The sequence below is a fragment of the Phocoena sinus genome, chromosome 2 (genome assembly GCF_008692025.1).
Source record: "Phocoena sinus isolate mPhoSin1 chromosome 2, mPhoSin1.pri, whole genome shotgun sequence".
NCBI classification, from domain to species: Eukaryota; Metazoa; Chordata; class Mammalia; order Artiodactyla; family Phocoenidae; genus Phocoena; species Phocoena sinus.
This window is the reverse complement of record NC_045764.1, coordinates 20,833,594-20,848,858: the sequence shown is the minus strand read 5'-3', so window position 1 is coordinate 20,848,858 and position 15,265 is coordinate 20,833,594. Positions and strand designations below refer to the sequence as shown.

At 43.2% G+C, this 15,265-nt stretch overlaps 1 protein-coding gene across 10 annotated transcripts in view; it reads left to right on the top strand.

Annotated features, from left to right (window-relative positions):
* The window catches only part of CELF2 (CUGBP Elav-like family member 2), a 397,933-nt gene that overhangs the window by 270,847 nt on the left and 111,821 nt on the right, over positions 1 to 15,265 (top strand). For 8 of the 10 annotated variants that reach the window (XM_032621812.1, XM_032621814.1, XM_032621815.1 and 5 more), the window contains one exon: positions 8,835 to 8,917. The exons of the other annotated variants lie outside the window; for them this stretch is intronic. In XM_032621812.1, coding sequence (XP_032477703.1) covers positions 8,835 to 8,917 — 83 coding nt within the window. The remainder of the gene's footprint in view (positions 1 to 8,834; positions 8,918 to 15,265) is intronic. 10 annotated transcript variants of the gene reach the window in all.

Sequence of the window (15,265 nt, the reverse complement as noted above, 5' to 3'; positions counted from 1 at the left end):
TGGTAACCATCAGTTTGTTTTCTATGTCTGTGAATCTGTGTCTGTTTTGTAAATAAATTCACTTCTATTATTTTGTAGATTTCACATATAAATGGTATCATGTAATATTTGTCTTTCTCTGTCTGACTTCACCCAGTATGGTAATCTCTAGGTCCATCCATGTTGCTTCAAATGGCAAAATTTCATTCTTTCTTATGGCTGAATAGTATTCCATTGTGTGTATATGTACCACATCTTCTTTATCCTTTCATCTTTGATGGACACTTAGGTTGCTTCCATGTCTTGGCTATTGTAACCAGTGCTGCTATGAACATTGGGGTGCGTGTATCTTTTCAAAGTAGAGTTTCCATCTATTCCAGATGTATGCCCAGGATCATATGGTAGCTCTAACCTTAGTTTTCTAAGGAACCTCCATACTGTTTTCCATAGTGGCTGCACCGATTTACATTCCCACCAACAGTGTAGGAGGGTTCCAAGGGACTGAATTTTAAATGCAGCTTGTGACATCAGTAGCATTACATGTTAAGTCCCATCTTACACTCCTCTAAAGCAAGCCATGTTTTGAGGACAAAGTAGAAAGAATAAAGAATGACCTAGGACTATGGAGGCCCCAAGTCAATAACAGTGCATTGGATGTGGTTTTTAACCAACAGTGCCAGTTCTTTTTGGGGGGGGGGTGGACTTTAGGCTGAGGAAGGGGATCCATCTGTGCTTCTCGGGGACCAGTTTGCCTCCTGGATGGCATTTTGCCATCGTCCTTTTCCTCAAGACTCTAGAGGGTCATCTTCTAGACCCCTGGAAGGCTACTTCATTTTTTTTTAAGGTCACTGCTAAGTTTACTTTAACTGTTTAATTCAGGGGATTTTTGGATGGGGTTTTTGAACCTTTAACTGCCTTGTAGAAACTGAAAGTCAAGGGTCTTGGCAGTGGGTAAGCCCATGGTTGATAGTCAGAACCTTACTTAGCATGTGGGAGATTCACTTGAGCACAGAGTGCACCACTGAGATCAACAACCTTCAAGGAAGCATGAAATTCTCTACATAGTGGCTGAGTTTGGGGGAGAAAACAGATGATAAGGGGAAGCAGCGATGAGAAGTCCCGTCCTCTTTTGACTTAAACTGTGCAACTGACCCGACACGGAGCCAAGATCCCAACTGCAGTTGGACTTGTGTAAAGGAGGCACTTGCTTTGCTTGCAAATGTGTAGACAAAAGAGAGCTTCATTCACAGAAAGAAAAAAAACCGTAGCAGGTTCAGTCATTTAGCCTCACAGGGCCTTGGTCTCTTGATCTGACGGCCCCTTAGAATTCGAAGGCAGCCTTTAAAGGAGTTTTCAGTTTACACCATGGTGACCCTGTTGCTGTCTTGAATTCAAATACAGCTTGAACTGAATCTCTCTGCCAGGGCTATTCCTTTTTTTTTTTTTTTTTTTTAAAGAAGTACGTACAGGGTTCAACCAGCACACGATTTTTCTGTGATTGTTTTCAAATGTTTATTTGTGTAGGTTTTGACAGTGATGCAGATTTCTTGTACAAGATGTTGAGTGACCTTGAGGACGTGGGTGGAACCCTCTTTATACCCCAGGGACAGAGTTGACTTGGGGAGACAGGTGTCCACGTACACAACACCAGAAGCTCTGAACCTGAAGTACTTTTTAGTTTACCAGCTTGGCCACAGCATTGTGGGAAATCATTTTTTCACCTTCTCTCCTCTATCCTCAAGTTGTCTAGTTGTTTGTATTTCAGAAAACGTTCCACAATTTCCCATATTAAGATATTACTGAAGAGTTTCATCAGAAAAAGTATTAACAGTCAGGGCGAGAACATTCCTTTTGGGAATGGCCCTTTCTCGCATTTATGGGAGCAGCCTTTCAAGGAGAGGGAGCTGGTGGCTCCAGGAGAATAGTGAGGAATGTTCCACTAGACCAGCCATACGTAGGGCTGGCTTCCCGTGCCACTGAGAGTGTAATTGTTGGCATGTGATCTGAAATTTCTACCCCACAGCGGACGAGTGACTATTTCAATAATTGCAAACCTTTCAAGTCACTGACCTACCATCTTCATACCTGGATTCTTTAAAACAAACACACAGATAGAGTAAAAAACTACCATGCTGTCCATATTTTAGAGCCAAAGACTTAAAAGTGTCTTTTTATAAAATGGTGTCTTCAGAGCATCAAACCTTAGTTTCCTTCCCCCCCAATTTGGTAACCTCAGAGAAGTTTCTTGAACAAGTATGGTGTCAGTTTTCTTCAGGGAAGAACTAATTTTAAAATCTGATCTCGGTACCATTCTCTCGGGCTGTGTCTACACCACCCTCCACACGGAAGAATGGAAATTAAGTGCTGTTTGACTCAGGACAGGCCATGATATAAACTGGTTATCTCTGCATAAGGGGTGCATTTTTTTTCCCTGTGAGTATTATTACCAAGAGTTTCCAAGTTAGGCTTTTCCAAGAGAAACAGCTGTGGTTTGAAAAGATTGGTGATAATCCAGATGGTTTCTTTTAGGATAAGTCTACTTGATCATTTAAAATTAAAGTCTTTCAGTAAAGTTGAGTGTCTTCTTGATGGCTTTAAATACCCTACGTGTGTGTGTGTGTGTGTGTGTGTGTGTGTGTGTGTGTGTGTATAGAGAGACCATTGGCCTGTCTTCTTTGAGGCTTTATCTTTGGAAACAGCAGAAACCTCATCACAGTGTCTCAGATTATTCAGCAGTGAAGCCAGCAGAATACCTGAGGGAACTTTTTATGGCCACAGAAAATATTTGTGAGGAAATATAGTCAGACACCAACTACCCTGTTTGGAGTAGGTAGCTCTTGGCGTCTCTGAGAATTACCATTCTCAACTTACGGTACAGGATGGTCTGATCATGTCACACAATTATGATCCTGATGACACATTGCTTTACAAGCTGAACATGGGCAACCAGATTGCTGAACTTGCCAACTTGTGGGAATCGGGGCCGTCAAAAGCTGCCAAGGCCCCCTGACTCGTTCCCTTGGGGCCCAGCGTACCCTGGGTACCTCCTGACCATCCAGAGATGCTCACAGTGAGGCCTCACACCGGTGGCCTTCACAGTGGGCACTCTGCACCCCAGGACCTTTCTCTCTAGACCTTCTTTCCCATCCAAACAGATCTGTCTTAAGTGGCCTTCCTAGGGGTCAGCCAGGTGGTCAAAGTTGAGCCGCAAAATGAATTCACAGGGAGATGGTAATGGCCCGTGAGCTTTCACGTGATACCCCCTGCAGTATGTAGGCTCAGCAGCATGTCTTGGGGTTCAGTACAGGAGTCATCACTAGTGGGCACGTTGGACTCCGTATGGGCCTGAAACACTGTTACTTGGTTCTGGAATCACCTCTCGAGTTCTACCCCCTAACCTGTTCTACCTGTGAACTTAAAGAGCCGTGGTGGGGCGTAAGGGGATGGGCCTGATAAATAGACATGCAGCACATGGATTTTTTTTTATTTTTGGCTCTGAAATCCAGAGCTCTTATTAACACAGCGAATTGTTGAAACTCTTGGAAAGTGAGATGCCACGAAGTCACCTGGGCCTGGGCCATCATGTTTATCTTTCCTAAGCTGGCTGCTGCCGTTGGCAGAAACTCCAGAGCCAGGGGATAAAGGTGGCGAGAATTATAAGGTGCGAGTGCTTAGGAGACTGTGTCAGACGGGTAGCGCAGAAAAATGTGAAGCCGCACAGAGCAGAAAGCAGGAGGGCTGAGCCTGGCTGAAGCGTTCGGCTCTGCGCATCCCCGGAGTCCCCCGGCAGGTGGCTTCCAGCCTGTGACGTGCATCAGGCCTTGCTCTGCACTTCACAGGCAGCAGGGAAAGCGGATTCTGGGAGCGATGCTGACACCGGAGGGGTGGTCACCTCGGGTGCACGGCGCAGCCGCTGACCATTGAAGAGTGCCTGGGGCTGTTGTCGGCGTTTAACCACCCACCTTACCGTGATGTTGGAAGCAGAGCCTGGTTGGAGGAGGGAGGTCTGTCCCCCGAATCAGACTGCTGGGCCATCTGGTGTTGCAGCTGACCTGCAAACGAATCTGGTAAATTTCAGACCTGAGTTACAGCTGGTGCAGGGAAATCTAAAAGCCAGGTGGTTCCCTTAACAGCTGTCCATCCAGTTAGGGTAGGCAGGAAAGAAAATTCCAACCCTGTTGCACCTCCACGGGTTTTCTAGGATCTAGAGTCGCTCCCTGGCCTTTTGCCATGATGAGCACCATCTCAGGGCAAACGTTAGTGATATTTCTCCCTTCCTGTGTTGAAATGATCTCCGCAAGTCAATGAGTCTAAGATTTTATTTATTTTTTATTTTTATTTTTTTTCACTCCTGCCTGGTTCCCATCCCCTTTGTGATGTGGGCCCTCTGGTGTGAGGTCTGAGTCTAAGATTTTAAGTGAGTATATCAAGTGATTGACTACTAAAAAAGCCTGTGGTTGTTTAGCTGGGAGAGTACTCATAGAAGCAAGAGTCTGTGAAACACATTCTTACTCTGGAAGTGTCCAGACTCATGTCCCTTCGGGGGAAAAACACATATGGCGGACTCTAAGATGAATGTTGAAATTGGGAGTATTTCTACCGCAGATTTTCTGATAACTTAATGAAACATTACTTTTATTAAGTCAATTAGTATGCATGCTGAATGAAGTGCAAGACAGTTTTAGCCAAGGAAGGGAAGGAATTTTTTTGTGTGTGTGTGTGGTACGTGGGCCTCTCACCGCTGTGGCCTCTCCCGTTGCGGAGTGCAGGCTCCGGACGCGCAGGCTCAGCGGCCATGGCTCACGGGCCCAGCCGCTCCGCGGCATGTGGGATCTTCCCGGACCAGGGCACGAACCCGTGTCCCCTGCATCGGCAGGCGGACTCTCAACCACTGTGCCACCAGGGAAGCCCAGGAATAATTTTGACTGTTTAAAAAAAAAAATTTATTCTGAATGAAACCCTTTGGTTATATATCCATGTAGTTTTTTTTTTTTTTTTCAGGGGGAGGGAGTGGTAGGCAGACCTGGGGGTTTTTTTGTATGTGTTTTTTAAATAAATTTATTTTATTTATTTATTTTTGGCTGCATTGCGTCTTTGTTGCTGCACACAGGCTTTCTCTAGTTGAGGCAAGTAGGAGCGGGGGCTACTCTTCACTGCAGTGCGTGTGCTTCTCATTGTGGTGGCTTCTCTTGTTGCAGAGCACGGGCTCTAGGCACGCGGGCTTCAGTAGTTGTGGCACGAGGGCTCAGTAGTTGTGGCTCGTGGGCTCTAGAGAGCAGGCTCAGTAGTTGTGGCACATGGGCTTAGTTGCTCCATGGCATGTGGGATCTTCCTGGACCAGGGCTCCAACCCATGTCCCCTGCATTGGCAGGCGGATTCTTAACCAGTGCGCCACCAGGGAAGTCCCCAGACCTGGTTTTTATTCACTGCTTTAGGAGTGATGCAGCTAAAGTAACTCAGGTATAGAGGAAGTAAGGTATTTTCCACTGAGTCATTCAGGAACCAAATGTGTGAAAACAAAAGAAGTCTTGGGGTGAGATTCCCCCAGATCCCCCATGTTGGTGCGAGTGGTTCATTGCATGAGGGTGCCCAGCTGAGGCTACAAGTCGGGGCCGAAATTCAGCCCGAGCTCTACTCACTGAGCCTTGGGGCTCTGCCCACCTGGAGGTGGGATACCTCCTTCAAAGGTCCCAAGTTCACTTGCCAAGCATGGAGCTGAGCTTTTGGGTTGGGGGTCGGTGAGCAGTGAGGGCTTAGGCGTATCACCAGTGGTGTCCAGGATACCCTTCTATGTATTACAACTAGAACTGGAGCTTCAGGGGGCATGTTCTTCCAAGGTCTTTGTTTAGATGGGACTAGAGTAAAAGAGTTCAGAGCTATGCACAGTTCAAAGAGGATCTGTAGTGACAAATCCCTGATTTCACCTCGTCGGTTGCATAGGCAGAGTGGACCCTGGATGAAATTGGAAAGAGTTGGAGATTCGGAATATCTTTCCATCTCCCTTCTGTCCATTAAGACTCCTTGCTGCATTCTTGCCCCTCTTCACCCCCATCCCACGCTGCTCAGACATCAGCTTCAAACTTGCCCTTTGTCAAAGCCAACAAAACAAGCACAGAAGCCACCTTCTGTTCACTAGGAACCTTGTTCAGGAGGGAAACACTTGAAGTTGCCCAATTCAAGGTGTAAATAGGTAGGAACAATTACCTATTACCTTCCTCAAGGGTAGCATTTTAATACTTAAATAGCAAATGAACTGCACCTTCCCAGTGGAATTTCAGGCCGTGGGAAGTGGTAGGGATTTTGTTCGGGTGTTTAAGGCAGGAAGGGATTCTTTATTCCTGAGACCGCTATGTGTTGGGTCCACAGTGGCCCAACAATAAGATTCCTTCAGTTTACATCATCTTTATTCTTCGTTGCTTTTATCTTATCATGTGTCATTCACAGTTTCCGTTCCCCTTGTCATTACACTGTTCTTTTAGGCCGACCTCAACTTTTCCTTCTTAGCTCTGAGCATGGCCAGACTGGCATTTGTTTTCCTTCTACTGAGATCATTCTTCCTTAATTGCCTTCTTTCCAGGCGTGCAAACTTACGACTTCTACTGCATCCGAAATCTTCTATTTTTTAAGTATCACACTCTCAAAATCTACCTGCTTGAAAGCATCAGATTTTGTAGCTTCGATATTGAAGTGGAAGTTCAGAGCGTCCTCGTTGCTTTCTTACCCAGAAGCCAACCCCATAAGCCCAGGAGAGAGAAAGGAGAAGTTACTCAGAGTCTGGTTGTTAGAAGCTTTTGGAAGACAGAGATGATGTCTTTCCCTGTTTCTCTTTTCTTTTCTTTTTAATTTTACTGAAGTAGAGTTGATTTACAATGTTGTATTAATTTCTGCTGTACAGCAGTGATTCAGTTATACATTCTCTTTTTAAATATTCTTTTGCGTCATGGTTTTCTTTCCCTGTTCTTTCTGTATCAAGCCTAGGGGAATATAATTTTTCTTCCTCTTAAAGTGATTACGATGGATACTGGAAGCTGGGACTTGACTCTGCTGTTTAAAATCATTCCTTGATTTGAAGCAATTCCTATAGCTTTTCTGGGCTTAGGTTATGCCATTGAAGCTGGAAATCACACATTAATTTGATCAGTTCAGGAAAAAAATCTACCACCTGGCAGTATGGCCAAATGAACTCTGGTCAAAGAACTCAAATAGCTGAAGTGGGAAGCTCATATAAAAAGGAACACTCTGTCTATCTGTGATTCTTTAAAGACACTTCATAATTTTCGTATCCCTCCATCATGCAAATGATAGACTTTAAGAGTTTCTGATCCTTGGAGGCATGGAGTTTTTTAAATGCCGAGGAGCTATGATCATACTCTCCTTTGTCCAGGAGGTGGAGGTCTTACATATTTAATCTCAGTAGACTCCAGTGAAACCAAGTATTTGACAACAAGGGTCCAAGTTTCCTTTTTCCAGATAAGGAGGAAGCATATGCATTTTGGAATGTTGTATGGATGGTTTTGTACTTTATTTTCTTCCTTTGAATGAGTTTTGTTTTGAAAAGTAGATGCCCGTGTATGATTTTGAACCTTTGATGGTTTGTGGTGCCAACTTCCTGCTCTCCAGCTGTGCCACGTTTCTTCTGTTCTTGGTCTTACTTACGTCATTCCCCTGAATAGAACCAATGTTGATGCCTTGGTGCTGTGAATTTCTCTCATGCCACTTGCTGTACTTGGCGTTTGAGGACCTCTCAAGGCTCTCTCCACCTCTCCAAGCATTAGGATAAGGACCAGGGTGAAATATGTACAATCTGGGTGACTGCATCTCTCTGCTTTTTTTTTTTTCAACCCAACTCATCCAAGGCAGCCCAGGTCAGAGGCAGCATCTTTTTTTTTTTTTCTAATTTCCAAATTTTTTCCCCCTTTTTTCTAAGCCTGATCGTGCTAAGAAACTATATGCTAATTAATAGATAATTAACCGGTATCTTCCTCTGGTCTAACCACATATGTTAACCAGTGTATTTAGATACAGGTTGAAGAAGGGGGTCAGCCATCCTTTAGAATGCAGAAGGAATGTAAACAGTTTTCAAGACCATTTTCTTTGGTGGAGGGAGTTGGGTGGGAAGAGGGTACATGCCGGTCTCTCTTGGAGGGGCCTTCAGCCTGGACTCCCATCAGCTCTGAGAAACGAGGAGTCAAGAGGTTACCAGTTGACATACCACAGCCGTATTTAGTATACGGGACAGAGTCTGCAAACATGTTTCAGCATATGCCCACTGCATCATAGCTTACTTTCTCAACTGGTTAAAATAGAGTCTTTCATTTCAGCGAACAAACACTGCATGTTTCATGTATGGAATTTTGCATTATGTACTGTGGTGGAAGTTAAAAAGAATAAAGCACAATCCCAGCTCCTGGGGAGCTTATCATCCAGCTGTCTAAACCTTGGAGTTGAGAAAGTGTTTTAAAAGGGTGACGTTCTAGAGATATTCTTTAAGAAAATGATAGTCGATGTATGTTTTTGCCATTGTGCTTGTGATTAAGCACTTCTCTGGGTGCCGTGGGTGCACCGCCAGTCCCACTATCAACCCACCCGCCACCTCCCGCCCTCGTTCCTGAGCAGCTGGATTCCCCGTAGCTGGTGCACAGTTCGGAATTGACTCCCCAAAGTGGGGAGAAGCTAATAAATATGATTTAGGATGAAAGGCGCTGTGTAAACGCTTGAGCTGTTATTACTGTTCCCGTGCACTTATTTTTAAATTGTGCATCCTTTTAAGTAGATGACTCGTTCGCCCCAGTCTCCATTATATCGAAGCAAAGCATTCACAGAAATTTCTAAAACCTTTTCATTTCTCTCTGTAGGTTGTTGTTTCGTAACATTTTATACAAGAAAAGCTGCACTTGAGGCCCAGAATGCACTGCACAATATTAAAACTTTACCTGGGGTGAGTCGGTTTACTTTTGTACCAAAATCACTTTATTGCTTGAAAATGGTCCTTTCAACTGAAGGTTCTAGTGATGGGCTCTTAGTGCCAAAAATGACTTCGGGCTTTTGAGGAGGGTGTGCTGACCCCACCTCCCGTCCCCCCTGCAGCAGCCAGAGCAGCTGGCCAGCCCCTCAAGAAACACTGGCATTACCGCTGACAGAAAGACCTCTCAGAGAGTATGTCCCCCGGTTAGAAAATCGGAGTGACCCCACTGGCTCGCAGTGGCTGAAAAGAGGACTGGGTGGGCTGCAATTTCAAAACGGGGGGAAACTCCACACACACACACGCACGAGAGGAGCAAATGGAAAAGGAAAAGCTTTTACTCACCAGGAGCCTCTTTTCAAATTTAGTCCTTAGATTTTTCTTTTGAAAGGACAAAAATGTACCCTGCACAGCCGTAATATTCAACCTCCTAATGGTCTCTAAACAGTCAATGGTGGTTAACAAAGTCAATGTTTTAATGCCCAATTTGCGGCTTCATGTCGATAGAGAACAGAAAATACAAAGCTTACAATTTTTTTCCATTTCCTTCCCAGTACTTTTGGATGCTTGGTACCATTCACTAGAAATGAACTGATGTGGGCTATAGCTACTTCATCAGAATACATGATTTCTGGGGGGCTGTGACAGTTTTATCTAGTGTATGCTGGTATAAATTTCTCTGTGCTGTCGGGATATCTTCCCTGTTGACTCAAATATCAGGGATGAGTTAGTTTAATAGCATAATGATTTGTGTAGGTGATAGTGAAGAACCTCTGGTAATCAGTGCTGTGTTAATGATTCTATTGAAACCTGGTTTGATAATAGTAAAAGAAAGATAACACGATGTCCCTAATGTTTTCAGCGTATAATTCTAACTTTTTATCATTCATCTGTCGTGCTAACCTATGTACACAAGTCATTTGATACCGTCACCCCCAGAAAAGATAGCATTTGTTTAATTCACCTTAGCGCAATTGAAAATTGTGTAATATTTTAGTGACAAGACAGTCAGTAGAAGGTTTTCAAAACATTAGCTTCGTAATAACAAAAAAGTGACAAGTTACGAACCTTGGTCTCAAATCACACCACTTTGGTTTTCCCCTTTTTGTGTGAGCAAATCAGAGAGACAGTGGTTCAGAAAAGCAAGTGTGATACCAGAATTCTCCCTCCCAATTCAATTTAACTACTTCTCCCTGAAACTTCTAAGGTGGTTTTCAGTAACGGAGATTTTACTGGGTCTAAGTGCTTTGCCTGATGATTTTTTAAGTATCATTTCAGCTTCATTCTCTGTATAAATGGAAGTTTTCCAACGTAAATTCTAGGAGGTTGCAGCGTTAGGTTACATTATTGAACGAAGCAACCAAGTTAAAATTTACTGGCAGTGGTAGAAGAAAATTTTTTTATTTCCCAGGCTCCTAATCCACCCCAAAACCCACTTGGTATTCCTTCTTTTAGAAAGAAATACTTTACAGTAATTAGTGTACAAAATCCCTTCTAGGTATGTTTAAAAAAATTACTTGATGATAAATTGTTACTTGGTGTTTAGGGTGTATAGAGGCACATCACGTCCTATTTTAAATTAATGCAGAGCTTGGTTAATTTGAGTTCACCACCTGCACTAGGAGAGGGACATAGCTCTTAACACGCAATTTTCATACGTGAAGATGCTCCCTAGAAACCCAGAAGTAATCTGATGAATGGGCCATGTTGAAAAACCTACAAATGACTGATGAGTTTGCTCCCATTTGGGACATCTTACTTTGACCCTTTTCTCAGCAAACAAATAGCATCTTCTGTATTAAAAAAAAAAAATTGTTGCCCATGTCTCTTTTTCACCTTAAAAATTCTGCATGCAGAAGTCAGGGCTGGTGATTCTGGAAACCCATTATTAAGGACAAGAAATCTGGGGTTGGAAAAGATGGTTTGTGGATTGTTTTCGGCTTTCTTTTTATCCAGTTCAATTTCCTATGCCCAATTACTTGAGGTGGGTTAAATGAAAATTTTGAGAAGTCAGGTCTGATTTGTAAGCTCCTAGCCTTCACAGTGCGCACAGTATTCCTACATCTGCCATTCCAAATTAGGCGCATGGGAACGGAGTTCCACATCTTGCATTTATGTATTGCTTTATCTGATGAGCATCACCCTTAACAGCTCCAGGAAGAACATGAAAGTGGTTTCCTATCAGCTGGGAGCTTTGGTGGGCAGGAAGAAAAGGGACCAGATAAAAGATTAATGCATATTCTTGGGGAAAAAAATATTACAGGGTGCCTTTCTGTTTGATTACAAGCCTTGGAATTAGTCAACATTTCCATAATTCTAAACCAGTATACACCTGTTTTCCCACTGTGATGTGAAGGAACAACTTAATTTAACAGAATCCCTGCTGTGCTAAATCTCTCATTAAATACCAAGTGAGTTCGGTAATTTAAAGTTGTAACACTACTATTTTAACTGGTAGCCTTCATATTATGAAATTAATAAGAAATTAATGATGCACTTTGCCATATGCCTTCAATTTCTTTCTGAATAAAAATAAAAGGGATAAAGAAAAATGCATCACCAGCTGACACTTTAAAGCTTTCCTGGTTGTAATCATTTCTCCTGTGGATAAAATCCATTAAAAATGCACTTGCTGCCTTTTTTTCTAAAGTGTCCACAACTTTCTGTTTAAAACAAGATCAAATAGTGCTGCGTGTTTGGTTGGAGGTTTTTTTCCCCTATTTAATTTTCTTTTGCAGTTGATATGTTTTGTCATAATGGAACTTTTCATCACGCAACCAAACTTGGTGAGTGTTGAGAGACTATCGTTCTTGAGAGAAGGAACTTGGTTAGTATGGGAGAGGAAGAAAACCTGATGGGCTGTTCATTTATGCAGTTGGATGTGTCTGCTCTCAGATTTTTATATAAAGGCACCCTTCCTCCCATGTCATGTGTGGATTATAGAGACCCTTTCTGTGGTGAGGTATAGGGCAAAGCATCTGGGCCTTACTTAGCAGTGCAAAGGCATTAAGGACGCATTTCTCAAGCCTGTCTCTTACCGTGTGACTGAGAAAGACGCTGGGTCTTACATCCTCTGAAGTGCTCAACATAAATCCTAGAAATACACTATTAGAAATTAAGGGAGAAAATTCAGGAGCTCAACACAGGGAGCAAGAAATGAGCTTCGGAGGGTAGGGAGGGCCTTCCCCTGGTTTGATCATGCTCTTTGACACATACGCAACAGATCAAATCTTAGGCACGGCGCCTAATTTATTACTGACATTTCATTAGGTTAACAAATCACTCATGATAATCGGTGCCTGCTGTGTGCCAGGCGGCAAAGCTATACGGTCGCACACGCGCCCTTGAGATCGCTAGTGAGTCTGTGACCGTGTCTGCACAGAAAGCAGAGCCTGACGAACCATTGGCCTTGCTACCAACTGGTTAGACTTGCTCCACAGCTGAGCCATTTGCGTTCTTGGACAAATCTTGATTGCCCGTCCTTTGACGACGTAACCCATCAGGCTAAGAGATAGCTTCCTTTGTTTAGGGTTTCAGGCAGGCACAACCTCACCGGTAGAATTATTCAGTAGAAACATCATCGTCTGCCACTGTGTTTCCGAGAGAGAAAACCCTTGTGAAGGCAACTTGCAAGATTCATTTTGTTCTCACTGACCTAATTTAGCTTAATTAAAAAATAAAATAACGACCTCAGCGGAGGCACGGGAAAACTACCACGATCTCTTCAGTAATCAGATGTCAGGGCCAAATAGCCCTGTGCCAGTGACAGCACTAGGCCTTATGCCATTCTTTTTTTCAAGGTCTTCACACACATTGTCTCTAGCAATAAGGCTTTTTGATTGAAAATCTCCAGCAGTATCGTTAGAGCATTCACCGTATAAATTAATTTAATTAAGGATGTAGTAACAAGAGAGGAATACAGGTTTGAAAAAGCTCTTAAACTTTAACAGCAAGGAGGAATCAGAATCCAAATGTCTTGTAAAATATTAACTGCAAATTTCTTCCAGCCATTTTCTCCGAGTCTGCCTTCCTCCTTTCTTTTTAGAGTCACTACCAGGTTTATTAAATGCACTTTATATTAAGGAGTTACAGCCCTAAGAGCACATTTGTTTAGAGCACTCCGTGTTAGCAGTGGCAGATGGGAACGACACACAGACTTGAGAGATAAAGACAAATGGGCCTGATCCAGCAGGAAGAAGCTGTAAATAAAATGGCCTCTTGGGCCACGTGTGTGCACCCACATGACGTGAATGACCCCCTTCCTGGCTGGCCCTGTGTGGGTCGGCAGTCCTCCCCGGCAGCCTTTAACACAACTCTCCATGGAATGGTTCTCCTGTGTCCTCTAAGAGAGGAATGCTAGGGCTTAATTTCTCTCAGCAGAACAGCAAAGGCTCTCACTGGGACCAAATTCAGTTTGCCCATTGTAATGCTTTTTGAGGTACTCATTTACTCTGAACCACCTCTTCTGATTATTAATATGTATTTAATGCCTTTGCTCTCAGAGCCATGATGATTATTTTATCATTATCATCATCATTATTATTTCTGTCATAAAAATCTCTCAAACCCCATCTCTTCATGTCATGGAAATTTCCCCCGAACCATCCCATTTGAATCAAAAAGAAGTGTTTTTCCTCAGGCTCCTTTTATTTAAAATTGTTAGTTGATTTACAGTGTTGTGCCCATCTCTACTGTACAACAGAGTGACTCAGCTATACCCATATAGACATTCTTCATTTTTTTTTTTTTTTCTTTTGCGGTACGCGGGCCTCTCACTGTTGTGGCCTCTCCCGTTGCAGAGCACAGGCTCTGGACGCGCAGGCTCAGCGGCCATGGCTCACGAGCCCAGCCGCTCCGCGGCACGTGGGATCTTCCCAGACCGGGGCACGAACCCGCGTCCCCTGCATCAGCAGGCTGACTCTCAACCACTGCGCCACCAGGGAAGCCCGACATTCTTCTTTTTATGTTATTTTCCATAATGGTTTATCACAGGATATTGAATATAGTTCCCTGTGCTATACAGTAGGACCTTGTTGTTTATCCATCCTATATATAACAGTTCACCTCTGCTAATCCCGAACTCCCAGTCCTTCCCTCCCTTAACATTGTAAATCAACTATACTTCAATTTTTTTAATCAAATGAAAAGTTTTTTTAAATCATTAAAAAAATTTTAAAGATTGTTAGGAAAAATAAAAGTCAAAACATCGTTCCAAACAGATTTGAGTCCTCAAACTCACGTGCCGTGTAGGACGTTACAGATATTCATACCTTCATTCGGCAAATATTTATTGCATTTTTATGGTTTGCCAGGCACCGTCCTACGTACTGGGGACTACAGTAGCTACCGTGATATTTATAACTAAATCTTCAAAAAACAAAGCCAGCCAGTGTGCTTATGTATGTTTGATGTTTAATAAATAACTCTTGGTTATTTAATGCCTGAGTGAGTTAGTTGAATAAAATACTTGTAGAGGAGTCAAGTTTTATTCCAAAAATGATCATTTTGCCCAAACGCTCCAAAATGTAAGATACGTGTAGATTTGTGATTCCATGTGTATATAATGATAGTTTGTTTCACGTATAGAGATCTATATATTACGTATATCTCTGTATACCTACAGGATAGGTAAACATTGACACGCGTCCACATGTGGATGTCAGTTCAGTCAAATAGATACAGGAAGACATAGCAGAAAATCTCATCTTGTGTTTGGCCTGCGCACATACTCTTCATTGCAGTGTAGTCACCTTTCTGACCTTTGACTTCATGAACTGTATAATTCTTCACGTTGGCAGGTTGGTTGGTTTTTGCTTCGATTCAGGATCATGGCTGATTCATAGCGCATGTGTGAGGGCACTTGACAACTGTCATTTAATGGTGGTAATCCCTGCCTTTCCACCTTCTTAAGAGACGAGTAGGTGCTGAATGAGATAATGTATGTAAAGCTTTCTGAGCCCCTGAAAAAAATGGGCTTGTAAAACGTTGTTTCCACTTGACAGTTTCTGTAGGCATGAAGTCTTCTTGGGTAGCAGCCCAACAGATAAAGTGTATTTGCTGGGGAAGAAATCAGGACACCTTGATTTGGGTGTACATTCTTCAGATTTACCTTTGCAGAATTTGGCCAGGGCTGAAATATTTGGCCTTCTAGGACTGCCCCGAAGCAGCTATTTCCCTGCTGTGCCTGTGTTCTTTTACCCTAATACTCAGTCCTGCAGAAATACAAGCTCAACAAACGTAAACTTACTTTGCTGTTAAGATGACTTTTTAAAGGCCTGTGGTGGCGAGCGCCACCGTGCGGCCGTGGAGGGGCTCCTGGGAGGG